The sequence below is a fragment of the Megalops cyprinoides genome, chromosome 19 (genome assembly GCF_013368585.1).
Source record: "Megalops cyprinoides isolate fMegCyp1 chromosome 19, fMegCyp1.pri, whole genome shotgun sequence".
NCBI lineage: Eukaryota > Metazoa > Chordata > Actinopteri > Elopiformes > Megalopidae > Megalops > Megalops cyprinoides.
This window is the reverse complement of record NC_050601.1, coordinates 10,085,836-10,113,752: the sequence shown is the minus strand read 5'-3', so window position 1 is coordinate 10,113,752 and position 27,917 is coordinate 10,085,836. Positions and strand designations below refer to the sequence as shown.

At 39.3% G+C, this 27,917-nt stretch overlaps 1 protein-coding gene across 1 annotated transcript; it reads left to right on the top strand.

Moving 5' to 3' along the window:
- Nucleotides 1–2,551: 2,551 nt before the first annotated feature.
- Nucleotides 2,552–27,917, top strand: mslna (mesothelin a). The gene is made up of 53 exons (XM_036552840.1): nt 2,552–2,627; nt 4,620–4,712; nt 4,875–4,903; nt 5,197–5,331; nt 5,915–6,123; nt 6,297–6,400; nt 6,576–6,688; nt 6,840–7,079; nt 7,170–7,244; nt 7,883–8,145; nt 9,048–9,129; nt 9,634–9,777; nt 10,060–10,235; nt 10,730–10,833; nt 10,978–11,096; nt 11,295–11,465; nt 11,745–11,776; nt 11,896–11,990; nt 12,150–12,169; nt 12,301–12,322; nt 12,425–12,452; nt 12,828–12,909; nt 13,170–13,316; nt 13,415–13,626; nt 13,804–13,907; nt 14,083–14,201; nt 14,321–14,476; nt 15,602–15,810; nt 16,081–16,166; nt 16,542–16,669; nt 16,812–16,937; nt 17,290–17,480; nt 17,927–18,018; nt 18,270–18,400; nt 18,617–18,741; nt 19,132–19,249; nt 20,799–21,011; nt 21,296–21,466; nt 21,869–22,021; nt 22,280–22,329; nt 22,695–22,827; nt 22,923–23,005; nt 23,307–23,436; nt 23,532–23,722; nt 23,932–24,022; nt 24,137–24,260; nt 24,475–24,662; nt 24,898–25,053; nt 25,583–25,713; nt 25,858–25,997; nt 26,854–26,948; nt 27,075–27,319; nt 27,911–27,917. Exons 2-53 carry the CDS (start codon nt 4,661–4,663, stop codon nt 27,915–27,917), a joined length of 6,540 nt encoding a protein of 2,179 aa, XP_036408733.1. The 5' UTR covers nt 2,552–2,627; nt 4,620–4,660.

Below are 27,917 nucleotides of genomic sequence, written 5' to 3'. Positions count from 1 at the left end.
AAACATGCCATAAGAAAAGACAGTGGTTTCGGAAAGAATTCACACCCATTCGCTTTTTTCATACTTAGTTGAGTTATCAAAATCTAAATCCATCTGAAAATGGATTAAATGTATTCTTTTGTGCTATCAATCGGCACACAATAACCCATAATGACAAAGCAGACTTTTTTTTTTATCAAAAATTTTTTGATAAAAAATTTTTATCAAAAATTTGGGAGTGCCAAATTGTGTCATGGCATAGAGTATTGAAGGTTTGAATGTTCCCAGAAGCAGAGTGGGCTCCATCATTGTGAAATGGAAGGAGTTTGGAAACACCTGGATTCTTCCTAGAGCTGGCCATCCAGCCAAACTCAGTCAAACCAGTAACTAGGCAAGAAGGGCTTTGAACAGGGAGGTGACCGAGAACCCAAGGGCCACTCTAACAGAGGTTCAGAAGTCCTCTGCAGAGATTGAAGAACCTGGCAGAAGGATAACCATCTCAGAAGTACTCTGTCAATCAGGATTTTATGGTAGAGTGGCGAGATGGAAGCCACTCCTGCCTAAAAGGCATATGACAGCCCACCTGGAAGTGGAACTTAAAGAACTCTGAGGGCATGAAGAAAAAGATTCTCTGGTCTGATGAGACAAATGCTGAACTCTTTGGGCTGAACTCCAAGTGCTACATCTGGCAACAACCAGGTTCTGCTCATCACCTGGCTAAAACCATCAGCACGTTCTCAGCACGACAATGACCCGAAGCATACAGCCAAGACAATGCTGGAGTGGCTTCTGAATGTCCTTGAGTGGCCCAGTCAAGTTCCACACTTTAACCCTATATAAAACATCTGCAGAGAGACGTGAAGACAGCACTTCACAGATGCTCCCTATCCAATCTGACTGAGCTTGAGAGGGTCTGCCAGGAAGAATGGGAAAAACTGCCCTAATCCAGCCATAGGAAGAATAGGAAAAACTGCACAAATCCAGGCGTGCAAAGCTTGTAGAGACTTACCCAAGAAGGCTTGAAGCTATGATTGCTGCCAAAGGTGCTTCTACAAAGTACTGAATAAAGGTTCTGAAGTTATGTAAATGATATTTGTTTTTGATTTAAAAAAAATGCTATAGCTTCTAAAAGGTTTTGCATTATTGTGTGTAGATTGATGGCTGAAAGAATACATTTAATCAATTTTAGATGAAATCTATAACACAACAAAGTGCAAAAAGTGAAAGCATGTGAATACTTTGCAATGCCACCGTAGCTTCTGACAACATAAATAGCTAAATACACCTAATAATTGGCACTGTTGCAGGGTAACAGACATTAATACAAAAGAAGAAAACATTATGTACCCCCAGCATATTTAAATGCACTATATTTTTCTCAAAGTCAGAATAATTCACACTTTCCTGCAATTTTAACTTCTCAGCTCATATTAAAAAGTAGAGATTCTAGTTACTTGCCTGATCTTTCAAATGACACGTTCAGACCTGTTGACAGAGCTGAGTTTCAATGGGCTCTCACATGAAAATGCTAAAATAAACAGTAGTTAGACCAAGTGCAAAAAACTATGAGACATTGCATGAAGGCATTCTTGATTCTAGACATTCTTGCTTCTTGTAACACTCACTTTGTTTGCCGTCCTTCTAAATCAGATCCTAATATCATGAAATATGTTCAGAAATCTATATCCTACCTTTAACCAAGGCAAAAACTTAATAAGGCCATTGTATCTATCTCATTCAATCTGTTCTCGATTAAAGCTGATATATCAGTTAAATGAGTACTATTGCTAGGACATAATTTCATCAATCATCACCGTTCTGCCACTTCATTCTACTACTTACATAGATGTTACTCCTTCACCTTAGATAAACCATAGGGGTGGCAGTGTAGCATACTGTGAAGGAGCAGGACTCGTAACTGAAAGGTTTCTGTTTCGATCCCCTGCTGGGGCACTGCTGTTGTACCCTTGGGCAAGGTACTTATGCCTGAATTGTCTCAGTGAATTTCCAGCTGTATAAATGGGTTAAAATGTAAAACAAAAAAATGTAACCTATGTAAGTCCCTCTGGATAAGAGTGTCTGCTAAAATTCCAGTAATGTAAAGATATCTTTTGTTGATGACAGGCATTCTTTAAATTTCAAATGCTTTGCAGTCTGACTTGGCCTTTGAAATGATATGTAAAAGTTTACAAAAGAGAATGGTTCTTTCATTGATTCTACATGTAATCTAAGGTGGACACAGTTTTTTTTTTAACCTTCAGTTTTCACAAAGAAATAAATAATCTGATCTCCAATGACACGGGGTGTTGAGTAAAACAGAGTTAGCAAAGTAAAATGACTGCCTTCCATTGTGTTGTATCACACACAGACAATGAGTGGCTCAGTTTACAGATGACACAGCTGGAGGGCAAATCTGTGACCAACTTCAATACAGCCATCCCTCTTATGTTGCTAAGGTAAAGACCCAGGTATTGCCAATCAGAGTCAGCTCACCCATCCACGTTGTGGCTTTATATACAAGGTGGGTCACACCCACATTTAGCCTCCTCTGTTTTTCTCATACACACCTTCATGTGCCACAGTCTGTCTTGGTACACCAGTTTCTCAAATATCACTTACCCACAGACCTCGAGTGGTGTGACACACAGGTAAGCCGGTTCCTTTTATCTCCTAATTTCTTTCAATCTGTTTCGAAGATGACATGAAGGATGACGTACTGAACAGGGCAGGACATTTTATACAGTTAGAACTGAAATAATAATTTTAGGAACAGCCCTTAAGTTAATGTTTTATGCTTTGTAAATCTTGGCTTTACACATGAGTGGCTGAGAGGAAAGGCTTTCTAAAACATGTCACTTTATATGGTCAGTAGGTCCTTACACACCAGAGACAGGTCATGAGTTGGTTTTTCAGACTATCAATCAAGAATCTAATCTGGACTGCAAGATGGTCTCTGAGAAAGAAAAGTAACATTTAGGGGGAAATTCAACAATCTTTCTTTGTGAGTTTTCCTACCAAAATGTAAAGAATATTTTGCACTGTGACAAAAAAATTCTTGTTAGTCATAAAACTAGGATTGAATGTCTCCTTTAATTTTACTATTACCATTAAACAAACACATACATACAGACACACACAAAACTGCTTGAAACATGCTTGAAATCAGTTATTTGAAGAAATGGCAATAGGTTTTGGAAAATACCACACAAGGAAAGTGTTTTGTAAGACATACCAAGCATGTTCCCAATAGATGGCTATTTTATTGTTGATCAGAAACAACTGGATACATCTTGAAATAATTATTGGGTCTTTTTGGGTTAAATAATAGTATACCCTTTTAAACAATACCCTCAGGTACACTTGAACACACACCATACATGTTGTTGGTGTTACTCAAGTGGGAAGGCAGTTTCTCATTGTCGTAATTCCCAATCATGTTTTCACAACAAGTGGTGAGTGAAGGGGTCACACAAGTCAGAAAACCAGACAAACAAGATTAGTGGGCTCAGTCTCCATAAAAGTAATTCCTTGATAGTGAAGGTTTATTACATCTGGCACAGATTGTGACATTTCATTTGCCGTGACCATGACGTTTCAGGGCTGGCCAGCTTTTGTACTGTATGTGTTGATATCTGTTATCTGTTATCCGCCTCGTGGAGCACGCATGCATTCATGGTCATCACCACACCTTTACCTGATGAGGGCTGAACTACATAGGGGTCTGCCAGTTTTCAGCATGTCCCAAATGCAGCCTGCTCTAAGGTCTTGTTTTTTCTTGAGAAAAGTAAAAAAAAAAAATAATAATGATTTTTTAAGGTTAAGTTGATTCCTGTGGTACAGCAGAAATTCAACGCTTACCATAGGACATTATGCTCTTCACTGGAATCTCAGAGCAGGTGCTATGCAAAGGTAGTTCAGAGGGACATCTGAGATGGTTCTCATTTGAAATTTTGTCAAACAGTACGAGATATTCCTTGAATATTTCTAACAAGCCAATGGCTACGTTGATGAAGGCTTTTTATATAAGACTTAATATGCCGATTATTGGGGAGTTAAAACTGGCCACTCCCATTTGGCATGGTAACCACAATTTCTACTTTAGCTACACCTCTGTAAGAGTTTAATTGTGCCAAGACATAAATCAGAGTATAAAACAACACTTATGCCATACATCAAGTAATATATTTAGACTAAACAATGGGGAAGGTGAAATTGCTAACATGTTTTTGACAAGTGGATATGCTGTGTAATGACAATACTTCTCAACTGAGAAAACAATATTGAATATAGGGGCTTGTGATTTTGTGCTACACATACAAGCTTCAAATGTTGAGGTCTAACCGTCTGTATTTCAGAAAGAGTAGTTAAGCTGAACACATTTTCCAATTATCTGGTTCACATCTGATAAAAATATGAATTTGTACTCCCTCTTCTGTATTCATATTTATAGCTCCTCTTTTCTAAAGAGACGCTTTACACCCCAGTCACTGTTAACAGGTACAAAATTCCAAAAATAATAGCAGAAATATACAAAGTAGTTAAGACAGAATGATTAGATGGATGCTCAAATTTAAATGATGTAAAGTATCCGTTAAATGAATATTTTGAATTATGACATATGTCATATTTTCCCCCATCAGGTATAGGTCAATCCCCAATGAAACAATAACTTAATGTCATCATGCGACACCGTCGACCTTTTGTTATCTTCTTCATAGCTGCCATATCTTTGGGTGAGTAGGAATCCTTCCTCTTAACATCAGTTAGTGTTGATGATTAACATGTGTATGACGTCTGTGAGCCCAAGGCTTGGCTTGTAAAAGTGAAAGAGATTTTTTTCACAGGCAGTCAGTTAACAGTCTGAAATATTTGCTTTCTTTTTCTATTAACCTCAGGGTTCCTGGTAACGTCTGCCTCTTCTCAGGTACGGTATTTTCCTTATGGTGATGACAAGGATGGATCAAAAGACACCTCCCAGAAGCTGTTCACCAACTAAGCCCAATAGCAAACATTTGTTAAGTGTATTGTGGATTCTTCAATGATGCACTCACCTGACAATAGTTGTCATTTAAGAGTTATCTTATTCCAAAAGGACACATTTCTTCCAGTGAGCATTAGAGATCAAGGATACCAGTGTCTGGTGCCTTGTTGAAATTACATGTGATTAATTATCTCTATGATGTCTTACTAAATTGGCCTCTTGACCTATTTTTTAAGGTCTCCAATTCCACAGTCAATGGCTTCTTACACTGTGTTGGGCTGAGGCCTATGAACATGTCTGACAACAACAAGGAGCACATCCAGAATCTCAATGGAGTGGCAGAGGAAGCTTTGGATGTCTACTCCTTTTTGGTAATACACATTTTGTTGGGCAGTTTCAGTGATTTTGTCATCAAATGTAAACTGTAAAACTCAGTCTCTTTGAATGATCTTCCACTGTCATTAAAATGCTAACCCAAGTCCAGTTCAAATAGCTTACATTTTTCCCATGGCATCTGTACTCAATTTCCTATTTACATTACATTATTGGCATTTAGCAGAGCGACTTACATTGGTTACAGTCTTTTACAATGTTATCCATTTATACAGCTGGATATTTACAGAGGCAAATGTGGATTAAGTACCTTGCCCAAGGGCCCTGCTCCTTAACCATTGTGCTGCCCCAAGCAGAAAATAACTTAAATACATCTAAATAGTAGGATCTGGTTTATAAAATAAATTTACTACATCTACTAGTAAACTACATTACAAGTGTTTACTCTCTGGGAAACATCAAAACAACTGAATCAAAAGTGATTCAGATTGATGGAAATCAGCAACAGTTATTGAAATAATTTTCTTTGTACTAGATAACTGTTCTTCTTGGTTCTTACTTCTTGATAACAATGTTCTTCTTGCCACTGATGAACTAGTAGCTTTCTTATTTTTTACACAGAGGTCTGGCTTAGTTCACAGTCCTATTCCTATCCTGGAATTGGCTGGAAGCATCAGTGTAAATGCCTCAGAGGGGGAACCATTCCAGGAAGTGAACTTCATCAAGGCCTGGTTCCAAGTGAAGCTCAAACCTCTGTTACCAACTGTGTCCAGCCAATTCCTGTCCTGTCTCAGCACCAAGAACTTCAGCTGTGAGACCTACCAATCTCTGTACGTACTCCTCACCGCCTGCCTGTCACTTCTTTACCCACCATGAGTGGGTCAAACATGTGCTTTTGATTGGAGTCTACAAATGTAAATATTAATTAATATTAATAATATGTTGTGATCCTTCCTGCATTTTCAAAAAGATGACAACAATTGTTACCCTCTTTTACCCACAGGGTAAAAGATTTAAGTGATCATTTCTCAAGCCTGGATCCTGCCAGGCAGAGATGGATCTACATGTCTTTCATGTACCCCTTCCTTGCCAGGAACAGTACAGCAGGTACTGACTTCACTCACGCAACATATTATCATTGACTGGGGACTGGCTGACTCTGTTGCCATGTCAGAGGAAGTGTGCTCAGTCCCCATTTACTCACTTACACTGTACACTTAGTACACTGTTAAAGTATAGGGCTGGGAAAGTGATATTGCACTCTTTGTTGCTGCATATTAAGGCTGTGCTGCCAATGGAGACAGCAGTAAGGACTGGTTGATGAAGAACTTTGGGACATTCTCTGGCATGGCTCACTTCAAGGACTTCACTACATTGAACCCTGCATTCAATGGCGTAAGTGAATAAATATGGGTTCATGGTTCATGTGACATGGAATTGTGAAGGCATTTGATACAGATATCCTGCAAACCTCTGGTGTATGAACAGGAACACAACTATTTTTATTTGGTTTTACCTGGATAATCTTTTTTTTTTTCTCCAACAGCTGGAAGTTCTGAACTTCCTCACTCCAGAGCAGAAGGCAGAGCTTATCCTACACCCTGAGATAGGCGGCCTGGACAACTCGACCATCAGCCTAATCTTTCAAAGCCTGCTCCAACCTCTGCTGAACAATCAACATCTTAACCAATCGGGACCCACGGTCAGCATGACCACGCCACCACTCATGCACAACATGACAACGGTGCAGCCCAACATGACAGCGCCTCTGCAAAATCTCAAAGAGGTAGTTTCAGTGAGGGTCAGAGTTGTATTGCATGATGCGGAGGTGACAGAATGTGCAAGACAAGCAAACCTGTATTTACTCTGTTCACAGAGCTTCAACAAGTTTCTGATGTACCTGAAACCTCTGGGGAGTTTCGTCAAGCAGTTCGTGTCCCTCACTCAGCAGGTACTGCAGGTTTCTGCCAAAACCTCTCCAGTGTCCTTGTTTTTACTGATTCTGTGGAATTTTTCCTTTAGGATTTCATTTTGTCTTCACACACACTTGTGTAAATGTTTCATGGTTTATTTTGCATTCATATTAAACACATACGAATAAGTATGATACGAGTGTACAAATAAGTTAAACTGAAAGTACAATGGTAACATTATCAAAGCACGTTCTTGTCTTACCAGGTTTTCAGGGTCACTGCTAAGTGTGGTTTCTCTGTCGACTGATCCTTGTAAAGTGACTTTCTGACCTCTCACACATCACTCCTTTCATTTCTCTAATGGAAGATCAGCAAACATTGTTTGTATGTGCTGGTTTTAAGCCATTTTAGCCACAGCCCAAAAACATAAGTCACACTTAATTCTTTAATTCCAAATCCACTCTGTTGCCCTGTGAAAATGTCTCATGATGTGTATAGGAAATATCTACATTTATTCCTGCTAATTCTAAAATTTTTAAATTAAATGGTGTTATAGATACTCCATCTCCTCAGATTCAGCTGTTCATATTGTCCCAGTGACATGCAATGCTTGCAGTGTTCACTTTGACCAGTATGGCCTTTCTGTCCTTTAAATTCACACTTTGCCTGTCCTCAGAACAACCTAACCTCCATAAAGAGCACCATGCTGACCCAGGCGGTGCTGAATTGGACACTGGCAGAGCTGGCTGGACACTTCCCTGAAAATATCACCCTGAGGAACACCACCAAACCCAATCCGGCACCATCTCTGGACAACTTTGACATCACCAGCATGGACAACTGGTTCCGGCACGTGGTGGTCCCCGTGCTGAGGCGATTCCTCCCCAAGAACCAGACAGAGATTCCCCAGGACCTCACCGCTGTTTTCCAGCATGTCTTGTGAGTCCTGTGGTGCAGCATTTTGCCATTTTTTTAACCTAAGAAGCAGTGTTGCAATACAACAGACTGACACTGAAAATCATTAACTGATTTAATCTCACTACCTGCTGGTTTACCTGATGTTGCCATGCGTTAAAGCAGGACATGGATCAGATACTTTCAGAAATGCGTGTGCATAGTGGGTTCAGTAAAGGTAAAATATCTCAGCTGTACCATGTGGGGGATAATAATGGACTCTCTTGGAAATGTGTAAAGCATAATACTTTGGTAAATAAAACCAAATGCAACAATATAGTATTTGCTGAAAAGTCGGTATGGTAGATTAGAGAGATAGCAAATAAGAATCAAAGCAGGGCAATGTCCTGAATACATAATAGGAGAGTGACAAGGTATAACTGAAGTTCTGAATGAAGATTCGGGAGAAGGATTTTCAGACAACCCCTAGGCAATTAACTAAATGTAACCGGTCCCGCCTATAACTGTAAGAATCACACTTACCACATCCTTTCTGCACATTCATGGCATTCCTCCTCTACCTCATCCTACGCTTTTTTTTTTTTTTCCTGCAAACCGGTCCCGCCTACAACTGTAAGAATCACACTTACCACATCCCACATCCTCTCTGCACATTCATAGCAATCCTCCTCTACCCCATCCTCCTCTTTTCTTTTGCCTGCTTATGATGTCCGCGTGGGGGGGGGGGCTCAACAACCTCGGCCCACAGCCAGGTGCGATCCCTTCATCACACTCCAAGCCAAATAAAAGTTCTGCTATATTCACCCACAACCTTCAAGCTTTGCTCGTATGGAAAGGCATAAGAACTGATCTCATAAATAGATTGCACCATGAAGAAAGAGCGAGAGCAGTTTTATGGTGTAGCGTTTGTGTTTGTCTGTTTACAGCTCTTTAAATTCTGGCGTGGATCCCACCCCCTCTGGTCCACCGCACATCTGTGACGCCATCCTAAATGGTCACTCCTGCTCCGTGAGTTTCCTGTCCTTGCGTTGCACACCCCCCCTCCTTCACTCACGTTTTCTATGCCATTACACTGGCACTTGAACACTTGGAAGGGGAATGAAGGTTAAAAAAAAAAACACCTTATAATACTGCACATTGCACATTTTGTCACACATTTTATATTTCACATTTTTGCATTCCACTTTTATTTCCTTTTAAGTTTTAAATTCCCTCTTTATTGTTTTCATGGGATACATGGAAATGTGTGAGACTGAGATGGAACACTGCTGCCCCACCCTGCATTAATTAAAGTGAAATCCGTCATCCTGTATTTTGGGTGATAGTATGTGATTGATACATTAATGAAGTCAAGAACACCACTCTCCAGTTATTTTTTTTTCAAGTAGCTGCTTCATTCACCTATCAAATCTGTTAACAGCCATTTGATTACTTTTGTAAGTCTGATCAAAATTAGGTGAACGAATTATCAGATCAGGTCATTTTAACATGTTTGTCTGCATGTCTTTACAGATGTCCAATACAGCACAAAATCTGGCCAGGGTCCTGAGCTGTGCAGCCCATATAAATCTAACCATGAGCGAAGAAAACCTGAAGCTTCTGGTGACAGAGCTCTCAGGACCTCTGAGTTCATCCATGGATCAATATTCTAATCTGGTATGTTACAACAGAAAATAGAAAGAACACCAAGTAATCATTTCATCATCTGGATCTCCATTAATTGTAACTGCAATAATAATTGCCTTTCAATAGTGAATTTAAACACACACATTTTTGCTGATTCAGTGACTGCCAGATTCATGATGTTCTGTTAGTACCAAAAAGAAGAACTCCTGTTTACATTTGTCACTCAAAGATGGAACATTGGGTTAGACTGAGCAGAAGCCTCAACATCCTCAATTTAGGCCAAAAGAAAGGTTTTTTTTTTTTTTCTCTCAGAACATGAGCTCGGTGGAGTCCCCACTCTCAGGCTACACCTCTGAGAACCTTCAGCATGTGGACTTCATCCGGCTCTGGTTCCAGATCAAGCTCAGGCCCCTCCTACCCTCAATATCAGCCGAGCTCCTCTCCTGTCTCAGCACAAGGAATTTCAGCTGCGAGTCATACCAGGCACTGTATGTATTATGCTCCAGAGTCTTTTCTCTGTATTAAACACATTGAGTTCTTAATAAGCATAGTGCTGAAGAATTTTACAGCATTGGGGGGGGGGGGGGGACATGCAACAACTGCTGAGGGTTAACATTATATTACATTATTGTCATTTAGCAGACGCTCTTATTCAGAACAACTTACATAGGTTATAGTCTTTACATATTATCCATTTATACAGTTGGGTACTTACCAAGGCAATTCTGGGTTAAGTACCTTGCCTATGGGTACAGCAGGGAATTGAACCAGCAACTTTTCAGTTATAAGCCCTGTGTCTTACTACTGTGCTACACTGCCGCCCCTGGTTCCATTCCATCTATGATTCCACTCATAGGTGTAATCACAACAGTGATGATTCACCAGCTGCTGCAAACTGGATTTATGAGATGTAATATCTGTTGTGGAGCATTATTACATCATAAACATGCTGATGAGGATGTTCTTTGTTTTTCATTCACAGCATCATGGAGCTGAGCACTCACATCTCGTCTCTGGATGAAATGAGGCAGCAGTTTATGTACACTGATTTTATCCACTACTTCCTGTCACAGCGACAGTCTACAGGTTTTTGTGTCATCTTATTCTACTTTTTTTTATTCTGAAATGCTAACAGTTCATATATGCTTGAAAATTCAGCAGTTGATTTTAAGAAAAGGAAACACTAAGCTTTGTAAAGTTACATCTCTTCCATTTTGGATTCTGTTTCAGGTTCCAGTTGCATCCTCCATGCCAATGACAGTGCAGAATGGGTGACAAAGAATTTTGGGGGATTTTCCATTTTTGCACCCCTACAAGACTTCCTGACTTTACACCCAAACTTTTCTGCAGTAAGCATTCGAGCCTCTTACGTGACCGCTCCATAATTTCATCCAAAAGCTTGATTGTGTGCCCTATGCGTTTGACGGCTTTAGTTCATCAATCTAGAGCTATCTTGTATGTGGTTTCTGCAGCTGACTGAAAATTTTTAATTTATCTGCAGTGTTTGTAAAGGTTAACTGGATGACACTCTCCACTCTTCCTCACAGGTGCAGGCCCTGTCTGTACTCACTCCCAGACAGACAGCGGAGCTGATTGTGTCAGCCCAAACTAGACCACCACATGACATCTTCAACAAAGTGTTTGACCACATATTACAGTCGCCAAAGGACAGGAGACTGGGAGATTTCCTCCGTTATGTTGTGATGCTCACCAGCATGGTAATGCCTACATGCATATTTTACATGCTTTTGATATATTGTCCATACGTTTTTGTTTTTATTAAGTTACTCATGAAAACTCATTTAAATATCCACTAACAAAATGTCAGACGCGAAGGCTGGGATAGCATGGCCCTTCCTCTCAGGGACAGCCATTCCCTGAGAGGAAGTGGAAACCAAACCAAACTGGTTTCATTTCTGCTCATTTCAAGATAGGTTATTTTATTTAAAGCTATGACCACAAAAAATTAACTGTGACTCTGACTTCTGAATTTTCAGGCAAACATCAGCTGTGACTTCTACAGCAGCATGTGAGTTACCCGAAAGACTTTCTTCAGCATTTCAAATATGAAAATTGTTATTTTTAATGAGAAGTCTGGACATGATTAATCCTGGCAAATCCATCTGTTGTCCATCTATTTTTCCATAGGGTAAACAGGCTAGACCAGTTGCTGTCATCCGAGCCCAGGGAATTCGAGACCATCAGAGCTGGCCGAGAAGCCCTGCTGCAGATGGTTCCTCAGAGTGAGTCAGCAACCTACCCTAGCACTGATTGATAAGAATGCAAATGTCAGTGGCACAAAGGCAGAAAGGGGTTGGATATAAATTGTATTCAAGGGGTATTCATTTGAAACTGTTACATGCTTTCTGTGATATTGGATTCTTTTATTTTTCTCCCAATAGACTGCATCATCAGTGCAGGGGTAAGTGTATGTGAAAAATACAGTTGCTGGATGGAATAATGTGTATCTTTATTGAATGTCAGATTGTGTTGTAAGACATAAAATACACACTAATGTGACGGAATCTGATTTTTTCTTCTTCTTCCTTTCAGTGCATTGTGATCCCTGTGAATGGTAAGTTCAATTTAGAAGGACAAGTTTTTGTGTTGAGGGGAGGAGGGCTGTGATTGTGAGGACCATAATTTGAGGATCATAATCATAATTCTCTTTTTGCAGAGACTGGAATTTGCACTGGGGTCAACAGGTGGGTAGTTCCCTGACACTGTCCATGTACTATTGATACACACATGAACCTGCAGCCTCTTATGACAAGCTAGACTGAAAATGTAATCTTATATGAAATCTAAAAGCTGTTCACATTTCCCTTTACTCTGAGTGAGGAGTTCAAGGAATTGTGACTTTTTCCCACATTCGCACAACATCATGAGGCTGACAGGGATTCACACTCATGACCAACAAATTAAAACTAAAAAACATGCTTAAAGTTGGACTAGATGCATAGTAGTTATAATAAAAGGAGGGTGGTCTCAATCATCAGAATACATACAACAGAAATATTTTAAATGTATGTTAACAGCAGAGGGACTCTTTATATCTTATATTTCTCCATTTCCTACAGCTCTGTACTGCCCCTCGCTGATGGGAACATGACCACGATGCTCTGCGACAGCAATCTCACACATTATGCCTGCATGCCAGTGGTAAGATCTGTGAGATTTGTACAGTGAAAGTCAGAACTGCCACTTAACTCCAGTTTTAATACTTTAAGTTGTAAAAAAAAAAAGTTATTGTTAAAATTGTTTTTGCCAAATCTAATCAGTTGTGTAATTCTTTATGTTTAATTATTTAGGAGTAATATATTGTATCATCTTGCTGTTATTATAATCTGTTTTATGAAACTGTTCTGTTGCAGTTATTAACACTTTACTATTTGTATTATTATTTTTGTGTTGTCATTCAGCTGACACAATTAACATCTGAAAACGTGGTCTCTCTACTGAGCTGCAAACTGCACAGCAACATGACGTACCCTGCAGAGGTCTGGAAACTGTTCCTCACCAAAGTCTCTGGAGTTCTGGATGAGGCCCTCATTACGTTCTCTAACATGGTATGCAAAAATAGTTTGTCTTACTGTTTCTCTTGCATAATAAATAATAACATTAATTTACACTATAAACTTAAAAATGACAATGTTCACCTTCACAGTCGCTCAACCTCAGTGGCCCGGCCGCATCTCCTGCCCTGGACGCCATTGCAGAGATTCTCATCAGCAGACTGAGTAATTCGAGCCTTGGAGACATTCATTCCATCAACAGACTGTTCCAAGGGCAGCTCATGCCCTTTTTACCTTTTGCATCACAAGATTTCCTGTCATGTCTCAGCACCAGGAACTTCAGCTGTGAGACCTACCAGGCCATGTACGTATATGTGTGCATTTATATGAACGTAGGTAGTGAAGCAGATGCCTTAGCTGATATCCTGCTGGTTGTGATAAAATTTTTAGTATCCATGGCTTTACAATTCATTGTTACTGGTATGTTGAGCATGTTCTAATACTGACAAATGCCTTACACACTGGTGACCTTCTTTTTCAGAGTGAGAATCCTAGGTCATCAATACAGAGCAATGGACAGAATGCAGCAGACTTTAGTCTATAACAATTTCATCAGAGTCTTCATGTCTCAAAGTGACACCTCAGGTAATGTCTTTATTCCACTTGGAGCTATTTTTCTGTCAACTCATAAAACCATAAAAGTTAAGATTATTAAAGCATTAACTTAAAACAAATAAGCTGGTAAGTAATTAAGGAGGTAATTAAGGAGGCTAGAATTGTGTTTATTTTGCTTACACCCCCTTTTTGGTTATTTTTCCAGATCCCGGCTGTATTTACAGTTCAAATGGCAGTGCGAATTGGCTTCAAATGAACTTTGGGGAGTTTTCTGGTTTTCTCAGTTTCAAAGATATCTTGAGATTCAACAGAAACTTCACAGCGGTAGGTCTTTGAAATTGACAGATGATGTGCCTCTTCGTAGTCAAATGGAATGAGCGGCCTAGATAATCTAGGATCAAATAGGTCTAGGTCTAAAGCAATTTTCCTTTCTGGGTCTACAGTTGGACGCCCTGCCTCTTTTGACCCTGGAGCAGTTAGCTGATGTTTCTGCTACTCCTGGACAGCTGAGGACCCCTGCAGATGTCAATAAACTAATGAACCATGTAAAAGATGCCCATTTGAGAGCTTTCTTTGATAGATTCTCTCCAGCTATCGAGGTAAGAAATAAGCAATGTGAAACTAATCTGTGAGATATCAGTAATGGCAAGGGTTATGTGTGCAGTATATATGTATATACCAAATTAATAATATACAGGGTTTCTATTTACCATATGTATTATTTACATTTACATTTATTCATTTGGCAGACACTTTTATCCAAAGCAACTTACATAGGTTACAGTTCTCTACAATGTTATCCATTTATACAGCTGGATATTTACTGAGGCAACTGTGGGTTAAGTACCTTGCCCAAGGGTACAGCAGCAGTGTCCCAGTGGGGATTGAACCGGCAACCTGTCAGTTACGAGTCCTGCTCCTTAACCACTATGCTGCACTGCCGCCCATATTGTAAACACAGTTCCTGAAACAGGAGGGAATAGATCCTCGATGAGCTCTGAGCTGCCCCATACTGGCTACATTTGAATCGGATTTCCTTATGTTTGGGATGTAAACATCAGTGTCAGGGTGGTGAACACTTTCATAACATCCACAGATGACACAATAGGTGGAAAAACCATAACAATGCCAACTTAGTCAAGCTCAAAATCCTTTTACCCTCACCACCAATTGGGATAACATCAACAGTTAGTTGCTAAGTGATCTTATTAAAATTAATAACCACCTAGTCTGTTATAAGCAACTGTGACACCACAAAATCCTCCTTAACTCCTTAGCAGGAATTCTGTTGAACAATTACAGCTGTAATCCATGGGCTCCCTATCTCAGCTGCAAATGAAATCAAGTCTGTTCAGCATTCAGTTTTATTGGACATTGCCTGGTAAGAAAAAGTGCAGAGTGTACATTGTGCCGTCTATGACCCTGTACTGTACAAGAGAGAAGACTTTCAAAGGCTAAATGAGTGGTGAGGCTCTGTAAGTCCTCTAAGAGCACAGCATAATTCATGCTGCCAGGCTGTGATTAATTACTCATGAATCACACTCTGTCCCCCCCAGGTGGTCTGACTAGCTAATTACAGGACCATCACAGTCCAACCTACAGGGCTGTCCTCCTCTGTGAAGGGCAGAGAGGTAGAGCCTGGCCCACTGCACATGGGCCTGGACCTACAAGATGCAGGAACGATCAGAACAAGAAGGAATTGACGGATGTATCCTCTCTTTTAGGGTCGCGACTTCCCGGTAGAGGTGCTGTCTGCGATGCTCCAGCAGGTGCTGGACAGAGGGAACCTCTCTGACCCGGCGATCAGAGACACAGAGGTCCTGGTGTGGCTGCGTGACAGGCTCAGGCCTCTCTTGCCACACCTTTCACAGGACCATGTGGCACCCATGTTTAACATCGTGAGACGAAGGGGCTGCATCGCCACCCAAGAAGTGTAAGATTATCCATATACTTTACTGATAATGGGAAGAAAAATAATCAAATAATATTCAGTGAATTCAATGAATGCTGAATGGATTGCATTTCAGTGTAAACTCTTTTCCTTGTGCTAACACATTAGCTGTTATGTGCCTTAATGTTCTTGCATGACTTGGAAGGTGGATAGCAATATCATGAGTGAGAGCATATCCAGAAAATTCATAAAACCTACTGTTCAATTCACACTCTGAGTCTTATATAATCTATTCCTCAATGTGATTTTCAGAGTGAAGCTGATGAATGAGATCCAGCCAACCCTGAAGAACAGTACACAAAACGAGGTCTACGCTAACATACTGCTGTCACTCAGAGGTGCTGACAGAAATATAGCCATATCTCATAAAGCCATAAGTTACATGGCCCAATCCAATGTAAATGCATCGCTGGTGTTCATTCATAATCATAAACATATTTAGACCCATCCTTTTCAGCATATAAGGCAGGAAGTCGGTTCTAATTTCTGCCTCCAGTAAGAGAGCCAAATAGAGGAAATGATAAATATCTATTTTTGTTTTTTTCAATCTGTCGTGAAGATTAATAGCCAACCAGCTAGGAACCAACTACTGGAGAAAATGTTTGAACAAATCTAGATAAACAATGCAATAAGAAAATTATGTTATATTGCTGTCTGGCATGCGTACTTGTGTAGGTTGTGAATCAAAACCAGCCACCTTCCATTTTTCACAGAGCCCACTCCACTGCGCTGCTTTGTCAATGGCAGTTTCTACTTGTTCTTGAAAAGTTCATTCCTCAACTTCCAGTTTCCCAAACTTTCCACGTTCCTCTCACTGATCCCGCCAAACCGAAGAACTGAGGTACCCTCTCAAAAGCAGCCACCGTCGTCTGAGTGTGTTATTTGTCTGATTCTGTCCTGCTGTTGATCTCTCCTGAAAGATTTTTAATAATTCAGTTTTTGCTTCTTGTCCTCCATGTGGCTTGTGTTTGTCTCCACTGCAGATCATCAGCTCCTTGCCTCCCGCAGAGCTCGGTGACTTTCTCAGGGGGCCAATGGCTGTGGACAATGACAAGGACCTCTGTACTGTCTTTGACCACTTCAACCAGATTCCTGAATTCCTGCAAAATGTAAGCACTTGTCTTATGTATTTTTGTGAGCATGGGGAAGAGGTGGAATTGGGGTGGATCTACCAGGAACTGAATCCCGATACAGTCAGTAACATGGTGGAGTGGTTCACTCATTACCTGAAGATTCATCCTAGCGATGTTGACTCTTGCATGTGTGTATTCAAATCTGTTATCACAGGAAACGAAAAATCAACTAACTTACAATATCAAGAAAACAAATATTCAAACCCATTTAAGGTCATGCATACTCATTTAAGGTCATTTTTCAGGTCTTGGAAATTTTTTGTAAATACGTTTATGTTTGTTATATTATGTTGGATATATGGATTTAGACCGCTTATATTTTCTGCAGGAGAATGTCCCTGATGGTGTGAGACGATCAATCTTGCCTTGCGTCTGGCACTTGGCCCTGAGAAGTGAGGATGAGGCAGAAGTGAACGAATGGTTTGAGAAGAGGCTGAGGAGCTACTTGAAATTCCTCAATAAGGACCTCATCAGCTCCACACAAACACTCAATGCCACATGTTTACCATTCAGGAAATTGTAAGCATTAAAGGCCAGGTGGAAACGTATTATTTCTAACCTTGAAACATTCAGACCTCTCACAGCATTCTTGCCTCTTCATTGTGAAAATGGATGTTGACTGAGCATTTTTAGCTGTTTTCAAGTTGGGGACAGCTTTAAAACATTAACTCTGATAGGGTTAACTGTATTAACACTAGCGAAATAAAGAAACTGTTGCTGTCAGTTTATTTCTGAATGTTGACTACCAGACTCTAGCTGTCTGAGCCCATTTTCTGATACTTTCAAACTGCTTCTTTCAGTTGCTTATACAGCCTTTAAATTCCAGATTCAAGAATACATACAAGATATGATCCCTGACCAGGGGTACTTATAGTGTCATTTTCAAAGGGTGGAAAAGTTGTACAGGCAATTTAAGTTTGAGAACCAGAATTCTAAATGTGTCATGTTTTATTTCACTTTCATAGCGTCTCTGTGCTTGGAAATGACTTCAGCTATAATCGCTCAGACTTCACTCAAGCTGACGTGTACAGCACCATTAAAAACTACCTCAAGACAGGTGAACAAGTCATACTTGCTTGACCTAGATTAGATGGCCCCTTAATGTCTAGGTCTATTGTAAAATAAATTACCTAGATAATGGAAAATTCTGTATTCCACCTTGAAGGCATTTTCTGCTATTATTGTACTTTTCTAGAATTATGACACTATAATTTATATCATAGTATTTATGTATTAAAATGTATCTGTAACTTTGGAGCCTTACATATACTGTACATATCTGTATATGTATGTTTTTTGTCATTAAAGATAAGACCCCTAAGTGCTACAATGCTGCTAATCCAAAACTGAACTCAACGGCATGGTTTGCCAATTACATTGGCGTCTTCATCAAATTCATCTCCTTGGAAGACCTCGACACATTTGGCTCTGAAGAAGCAGTAAGTTTTTCTTCTTAGTAGTTTTTCATGCTCTTTCAGCACTTTTAAGTTGTAAGATTTGTAAGTTTTAAATTTGTAACTTAAAGATAAACTGCATTGCAGTTAAACTGAGCACATACCATATACCTAAGACATCATCAAAATTTGTGTAGTTATGAGAATGTGTGCTGCCACAGAAGCTGTTCTTACTCTACTGTATGCTTTTTTCTGTTTTAGCTTTCAGTTTTCTCTGTGAATCCAGAAAACATCCAACTCTTCAGTCATGCTAGCCTCCCACAGAGTATCACCTCCCGTTTCACTGAATTAATCTACGTGGGGAACCCTGGCTTCAACCCTTTACAGTGAGCATTGTACATACAAACAACATCAGAGTCCCCACTGGAAAATACACACCCTCCTCAACCATCATTCCATTCACCACATATATTCTGTGCTACTTTAGTGAACTTTCCTCAGAGTTCCCACTCACGCCAGTGCTTAACTTGTGCTGACTAGTCATGCAAACAATGGTAAAGCACGTGACGCGAATAATGGTAAAAGCAGATTCTTCACATGTAAAACATTGCTGAGGTGTAGGGGTGGCTACTTGAAGGAGACCTTTTCTGATTAAAGCGGGGATCACATTAGGAGAACCTGCAGCAGTGTATGTAAGAAGAGCTGGCCTGGGATCTCCTGTCAGAGACAAGAGGGTGGAAATCGTGTCACTCTGTCATGTGTCCTTGTCGCTGTAGGCTTCCAATCAGTTTCCTGTGTGATGTCCCTGGAGCGGCTTTCTCTCAGCTGGGCGAGAATGATAGCATCAGTGTTTTGGACAGCCTCAATCAGACCTGCACTGCAGTGGACCCTGCGGTAAGTACCGCTCCAAGGAGAAAAATTAACATACTGTAATCCATCCACTGATCCTATCAAAAGATTAATCACTATAAATATAATATGTGCACTTCTTGTTTCTGAGCATGAAGAATTCCAGAACATTCAATGAACATACTAAATTTATGCCAACAAAAACAGAAGTGTGGTGTTCATCTATTGATAGGTTAATATAAGGTATTAAACAGTTGTAATGGCATTACTTGCTATACCATTATAATATCGATGGCAGGTGTTCTGTCTGCCAAATTTATGGTTTAGCAGTACCGTATACCTCTACAGACCCAAGGGTTAATTCCTATTAAGAGTGTCCCACCGAAATAAACAAAATTACACTGAAGTTTCACTACAAATGCTCAGTTCTGTACTGTGCCATTACTTTTACTGTATAAGCACCATTTAAGCACAAAGAAATTAGATACAGCTTCATACAGCCACACAATAAATTATCAAGCCTAATCCAGTTTGCAATTTCTCCCTTATCTTCTTTTTCCTTATCTTAATTTTTCTGCCACATTACATCATTGCAAATCCCCCAGTGCCCCTTATAATGCTTCTCACCCCGAGTCTGTCTTGTGTAGATAACCTAAGTGTCATTATATTTAGCCTACAGCACTGTCTGCTCACTGTATGCAATTACAAGCAAGCTTCTCCATTGCCTGGCAAAGCTATTATAGGTGCAGTTACTGTGAGCAGTTCACTGTGTGGATGTGACAGTAAGGCCACAATATGAAACTGCAGGCTTTTGCCTCTAACTAGGCTGAAAATATTTCAGTTCTTCTGAATATTTCATGATGGCATGATAAAAATATCCAGTGTAGCATAAATTTGACTACATTTATGCACAGATTTCTCACACATGATTTGGTGCAATAATGCATATCTGTGAGGCATTGTGTACAAAATTGTTAATTATAAGTGGGCATCCTATTGTCATCAATACTTTCAGTATCAGAGATTTTCTGTGTATGTTCTTCCATATGGAAAATATGATTTCAGAGCATGAATATGCTGAAAGTATTTTTTTTGTACGTTAGGTATGGTACTATTGCTCAATGTCTTCACAGTTTATCACAATACTCTCTGTGGCTAGTCTTACGAACAGTTTCAATAAAATGTTGAATGTTTGTAATCCAAACATCATCCTGCTTGAACTTTCCATTTTGTTTCATGATTTCAGTTTTGGTCCCTTCACATTATCATTCAATCCCTATCATCCTTTCCCAAGAACTCTCCTCTCTGTTGCACTTTCTGTCAATATGGTATCGTCCTGAAGAACAGGGCCCAAAACCCAAAGAGCGCTGATGTGTCATGCTGTTGTATCCTTGGGCAAACTACTTATCCTGAATTGCCTTAGTAAATACCCAGCAGGATGAATGGATAACACTGTAAGATATGCAATTTACACTGGATAAAGCCATTTGCTGCTAAACAAATGTAACAAAATAAGACTAAGCAAAATAATATATGAGAACATTATTGGTTGATTGGTTGGCTCAATGATTGATTCATTGCTTGCTTATTTCAGGTCTCAGCAGCCTTGGCTGGAAATATCAAAACTATCAATGCGGCATCAATCACAGCTCTGGGGCGAGAAATCACAGGACTGTCACCTGGCCAGATAACAGCAGCTCCACCGCGTGTAATAGTGGATTCCCTTCACAAACTGAGCACCGTGACTGGCTGGAACCAAGGACAGGCCATTACAATCATACGAGTGCTACAGTCAGGAAGCTTCAAGGTCATTTCACATGACAAAACACTACTCAATAGCCATCACTTGCAATTTTGTTGCAAATAACTGTAACTGTATTAGTTTTTGTATAGCTTAACTATTGGCATTATATAATATTTTATATTAAGAAAGGAGTCAAATGTGTGAATTTCCCAAAAGAAAACTTGAAATGATGTTGCAAATTTAACAGCACATGAATTTTTGCTTTATGTGTCATAGAAGAGCAGTCAAGATGCCTTTATCAATTCATCTTCAGAATTCATTCAAAAAAACATGCTTTCCTTCAACAGATTGACAGTCCTCAAAAACTGTTACAGCTGGGGACATTAATAAGGGGTGTTCCCTCAAAAATCATTTCCAGCATTAATCCTTCAGACCTTCTGGAGACAGCCACTGATGCAACTTTCATTACCAACATTGTGAATGCTCCCCAGATTGTGCGTCAAACGTTTGTCAGACAGGTACGTGCATATCATCTGCACTAATGCAAACAAATACAAAATGACAATATTTTTAGCAGCAGTGTAGCATAGTGGTAAGGAATAGGGCTTGTAGCCAAAAAGTTGCTGGTGCGATTCCCCACTGGGGCACTGCAGCTGTACTCTTGGGCAAGGTACTTAACCCAGTAAATATCCATCTGTATAAATGGATCACATGTAAAAACTAACCTATGTAAGTCACTCTGGATAAGAGTGCCTGCCAAATGCTGATTATGTAATATAATTTTTCTTTCCTTTTCATCCATGTTAAGGTTATGATGACTCTAATTTAAACATACATCACATATCACAGAGGACTGAGTGGAACATACTCCTCTTTCAATTCCCAATTGTCTCTAATTTTTTTTTTTGTCCCTTTTTAAGATTGTCAGTGTGAGCCTTACGTCACAGCAGCTGTTACAAAACATCCCAGATGCCATGGCCACTGAAATTCCAAGAAATAAGTTGAGCTTTTTAACAGCAGACCAATCAGAAGTGGCACAGCGAATCAACCAGAAAACATGGAAGCGAGAACAGGTACTACAGAAAGTTCTCTCTGTGTTTTCATGGTTCACATTATTCCTGAGAACCTAGGTTTCTCCCGCCTGATTTAAGCTCATTCCGGAGATAAAACTGCTGTGTTCTTAGGGAACTCATCCTGTGGCTGTATTAAGCATCTTATATTCCATGCAACATTGGCCCTTCTTAAAAATGCTTAAAGTATTTAAATGGAAAGTTAAATACGTCAACCGTGATTTCTGTATCCACATTTTGATCCATGTATTTCATTTACAGGCTGTCCTCTTCTTTGATACAGTTGCAAATGGAATCAGTGATGCTGATGAGTACGTTTTAATATCATCTATATTACACTATAATATAAAATGTAATTCATAGCTTTTTCAGTTATTAATGACAGGAGAAAGTAGTGGTGGCACTGGTGATTGCATCTATTGATAAAATGTCAATACTGCACTCATTTTAGAGGGGTAGACAGAGCCTTCACATGCTATGTCTTGTTAGAGAAGGGGGGTCTGAATAATTTTTCAACATTTACTTACATGGCTTATTGAATAATTTTGTATATTTGCTTTTTGAATTACATGAGAGCATGCTCTGAAGTGGGACAAGGACCAGTAACAACTGGGACATTTGTATATTAAAACCAACCATATTTTATAGCACATTAAATTTATCAATTATATTGTAGCATTTCAACGGATGTGCTGCAAGGCTTCACATGCACACGGGTGCAGACCTTCACAAAGGTGAAAATCAAAAATCTCGTCAGAGCTTGCAGGCGGAGGAAGAATCGAAGGAAGGTGGTTCTGAGCCAAACCCAGGTAGACTGGAAAAACTGTGTATCTAAGAAATCTGTAATGCTGATACATTGTGCTGAGAGACAGATCAGAGAGTAATACAGTTTTCTGTTGTACAGTTAACCTGCATGTACAATAACATCAAGGATGAAAGCCCACAGAATTTTGTTGACTTCCCTTCAGATATGCTGTTGTATTACAAGTAAGTCAGATGAAGACTCTTTTTTTCATTGCAAGACAAAAGGGGAACATGTAGATGCTACAATGTATAATGGACATTCTGTTTTAAAAATCAGTCCATAAAAACCCATATGTTTGAATGGAAAAGGGCCATGTATGCATTCCTTTGAAGTACCTGTAAATGATGAGGTTTTTCATGAATCGGTAATGGTCTCCTTTTTTAAATGTAAGATCTTTTTTTTTAAAAAAAAAAAAAAAAAAAGCTTCAAACAATTTCATTTAATGTGGCTGGTTATATTTTTATGTGACCTTTTCTCCCATAGTTATGCCAAAGTACAGCTCGAAAACTGCAGGTCATACTTCACAGAGGCTGGAAATGCAAACTTCAATGTCCTGTCCAGTGTGTTGAGCAGCAGAAAAACCATTTTGCTGAACAATGCCAAAAGCTGTCTAGTGAGTGCCATGGACATGTATTTAGAGCAAATTTAGTTTTTAATTGTTGAGGTCTCTTTCACAACCATCTGTAATACATTGTTGATTGATTCCAGGGTATAGCTGGGACAAATATCACAAGGGAGAATGTGGAGGTGCTAGGAAACATGTGCTGCACGCTGGACCAAAGCTACATTGAGGGATCGGATCCTCTGATCCTGGAGAAACTTAAGAACTGTGAGGATTTTTCAAGCGCGCAGGTCACTGCAATCGAAAGCGTTCTCCTTGGTGGCAACTCTCAGTATGGGTATGTGAACACGGAAACACAGTCTCGCAAAAGACAGAAAGACAACATTCAACGTTAGAGCGCACATGTATTCACTACTATAGAAATCCTCAGGAGATGCTCATGGCTGGACAGCCCAAAGGCTCAGGCCTTAAGCTGCAAATTTTACCAAAATATATGTCAATATTGTAATAACCTTACTTTATAAATTTTCCATTGTTTATTTTCAGATCCCCTGCAACATGGAGCACAAAAACTCTGAATGACCTTGGAATTCTTCCATTGTACTTAACAGACAACTTCTGGTGGAGAATCACAACGGTGTGTGGATAATTAATAAGACTACTCTCTATTAGGAGTATTTTTCTACTCTCTGCATGGAAAACAATGTATTTTCAAATACTCAAACTACTTGTATTTTTTTTTAACAAATAGCGGGACAAACGCAAATTCCTGAAGGAATTTATGAAAAATCTGCGAAAACTGAAAACAGAAAAGAGAAAATTGAAAAAGTTGTTCAAAGCAGTCACAGGTTCTCGAAGAATGAAACGAGCAGCAGGTAGGTTGCAATAAGACACAGGAAATGTATGCATGCTTATTCTGATTTTTGTTCCAGCACCTTTTCAGACCTGTGGAATTTAGTATGCTACACCCACTGAAATGTCTTTTAAATAATGGAATGTACCATGCTTGTTGTCCCTTCAATACAAATTGTCAACATCCTCGTTCAAAACATGTCTGAGTGACTTTTCTTTTATTGTCTATGTGTTAAGGAAATGAATGCACAGTGGGCAGCATTACACAGGTCACTATAAATGACGATGCCTTCCCCTTCGGATATGATGCTGCACAGTTTAACTGTTGTTTGGACGTGAATGTTGTGAAGGAAAATCTGGCAAGTCTGACTGAAAAGGTTGATGATGATGAGTTTCAGCAGATCATTCTGACCAAATTGAATCAGGTAATGCCAATGCAAAGGGTACTACTACTAATGCTTCTTACCAATACTACTAATAACAGTAATACAATGATGAAACTAAGAGTTTGTGCAGGGAATCTCAATCCACTGGTCATAAAGTATTTTCACACTGTCAATGACTTCTGAAATAGTCCTAAAATGGTGTCAACAAATACTAAAAAAAAAAAAATCACTAGCCAATGCATCTAATTGCTGTCATGTTGTTATTTTTTGTCAGGCATACCCATCAGGCCTTTCTGACGAGCAGGTTCAGGTTCTTGGATCAGTCTCTCGTGTAGCCTCCCTGGATGACATCAGCAAGTGGAATGTCACTACCATAGACACTCTGGCTGCTTTGATGGACTCCTCTGGTGGAGACTGGTTACCAGAAAAGGTTCCCAATACTTTATTAGTGGTTCTTTTTTATTTTGGTGCATGCCTATTACATATAATTCAATAAGAATATGTTGACAGTTTTGAGGTTATCCACGCTGAACATTTCCAGATGTACTTTACACTCTACTGAATATTAAGCAACACTGACGCATTGGGGTTCTTTCTGAGAGAGATGGAAAAGAAAAAATGATATTAATGATGACAGATGCTTAGATATTTTGTAAACATTCATTTTGTAAATTTTTGTAAAAGACAATATATCTTTTTTGACAAAGTTCCCTTACAACTTCACAGTGCAGAATATTTCCGTCAGAATACAACTCTTTTACCAATACTTTATGAATACTTTGTATAGAAGTGGGGATGTTAAAAAGTTTATGTTTCTCTTGTAATCGTTGGCTTTCTTACATCATAATACGAACAAATATTTAACAATAGATTTCTTTTCAAAGTTAACACATATAATTATGCATGTTTCTTACAAAGTGTACACTTACAAAGTTGTTGTTCTTCATTTTATCTTGTAGAGCAAGGACATCATCACAAAATACTTAACAACCAACACTCTGGGGACCTCTGAACTGAATGTAATCGGAGGTACAAATCTGTGCTCTCTTGATGCCAGTGTTCTACAAACTATTACTTCCATCAGCATCAGGTAAGAGTGGCTTCCGGATTCTATGGTCTTTAGTGAGGTACACCTCACTTTTGACAGTTTAGGAAAACAGTCTCTTTCATATGACAATACTGGTCAAATAAATCCTTTGTAGACTAATAGACCCTTTTTTTTTAAAATTTGCAGAGATGCCAACTCCCTGGATATTTCAGTTTGTTCAATTGAGAAGAAGAGGCAACTGTTCAGCATCGCCAAAGCTGCTTTTACACCTACACCTCGCAATAGTAACACGCTGCTATCGTACCAGCTCATTCAGCCTTACTTGGGTGAGTGTTGAAGTCATTGCTTTGAAACAGGGAATAGAGACTGATTTTTTTCTCCATGGTGTCACGTCAAACAAAAACACTGTTTGTTGTTCCTGCTCTTTGTGTTCCATTAATTTCTTTTAAGAGCTCTGAGAGTTAATAGTGATTTTCCAAAATACTTTTCATAATATAGTTGAACAGGTTTTATCAAAGGGTTATCCTCAGGGTTATAAAAGATGTCTTATTGATGCACTGTTTTGTTGCTCACACTGTAATTGTGTATATTAATTGGAGTTGATATATTAACATTCAACAGTGAGCAAAGTTTTGCCTTAATGCTCCTATTCTGTAACATTGGAAATTAATTTTAAGTTTTTGCTGGTTTGCTTCTGCACCTATGAATATGTGATTCATTTCCGGTTTTCATTTCTGTTCCCTTAACTAGTGCTATTCCCTGCTTTGTGGGGTTAGGCTTTTTCCATTTTTGCTTGGTAATGAGGAGGGATTCAGAGACTCCAATGAGCTTGTTTTTGAATCATAAACACATTCCTATACTGAGTAGTCTCACTCTCACTGATGTCAATTTACTTTACATTACATTATTGGCATTTAGCGGATGCTATTATCCAAAACAACTTACACAGGTTACAATTTTCACATGTTACCCATTTATACAGCTGGATATTTACTGACGCAATTCTGGGTTAAGTACCTTGCCCAAGGGTATAGCAGCAGTGCCCCAGAGGGGAATCAAACCATCAACCTTTCGGTTATGAAAGTAGCTGATGGTCTGCAACATAAAATATAATGACTTTTTACACTATAATTTAAAATGAATACATTATTATAATCACTGTCTTACTTTTTGTCCCTTTAGAAGGTGCTGATGTGAGTTACATAAGAAGCCTATCTACAGCCAATATAAGCATGGACCTAAACACGTTTACAAGTTTGGATGAAACCGTAATCCTGGTAAGCAGGGACATGAGGTGTGATATAAGCAGTCTCCAGAACTTTGCGCAGAGGACTGTTTTGGCTTTACTTGTGTCCTAACTGGCAAAGAAATAACATTTTGCTAACTGCCTTACTGCTTCACAGAATCTCACGGTTAGTGAGGTGAAAGGGCTATTGGGTCTCAACCTGCCTGATTTGAAGACCTTTGAGAATGCAACTGTCATTCAGAAGTGGATCAGCAGGCAGTTGCAGTCTGAACTTGACTCTTTGAATTTGAACCTCGCTGGTGGAAAAGCAGATCCAGCCACCACAGCAGCAACAACGACAACAACAACAGCAACAGCAACAACATCAGCAACAACAACAAAGACAACAGTATCTGGTAAGATGTCAGCAGCAGTCTGCCACTGTTGTCTGATCTCATATCCACTACTTTTCATATAATCTGTGAAGCTACACAACCTTTTTATCTGAGATTTTGAAATACTGGTCAGTAAAAAAGCTTGATAAAGTTTAACATCATTATTTTAATGGTGTGATGGTTGATGGTTGGTTGATGGAATAAATACAATCCATAACATCCCTCACACCAGCAAAGATGGTGTAGCCATCTGTGAGATCATAAGATCCTACATGCTATGTTGTCTTGGCTAGGGTCATTATATGTTCTGTTACTTCTAAGGTCCTCTACAGAACATCTAGGTCCTTAGCACCACTATAACTTGTAAGCAATATACTATGTAAAGCAAGTAGCTGATAGTTTGCCACATAAAATATGACTTTTTACACTATACTAATATTTTGAAACAATAGGCTTAATTTGGTTGTTTCCTTGATGGGAAAAGGTTGCAGAAATTTTAGGTTAAAATCAGCCAAATGAAAATGGTGTGTAGACATTGGTACTCCTGGGAATGATAATCACATAAGACAATTTAATGGAAAATGGGCAGTTTTGACTCCTTTTTCCTTTCATTTTTCAGGTCATGA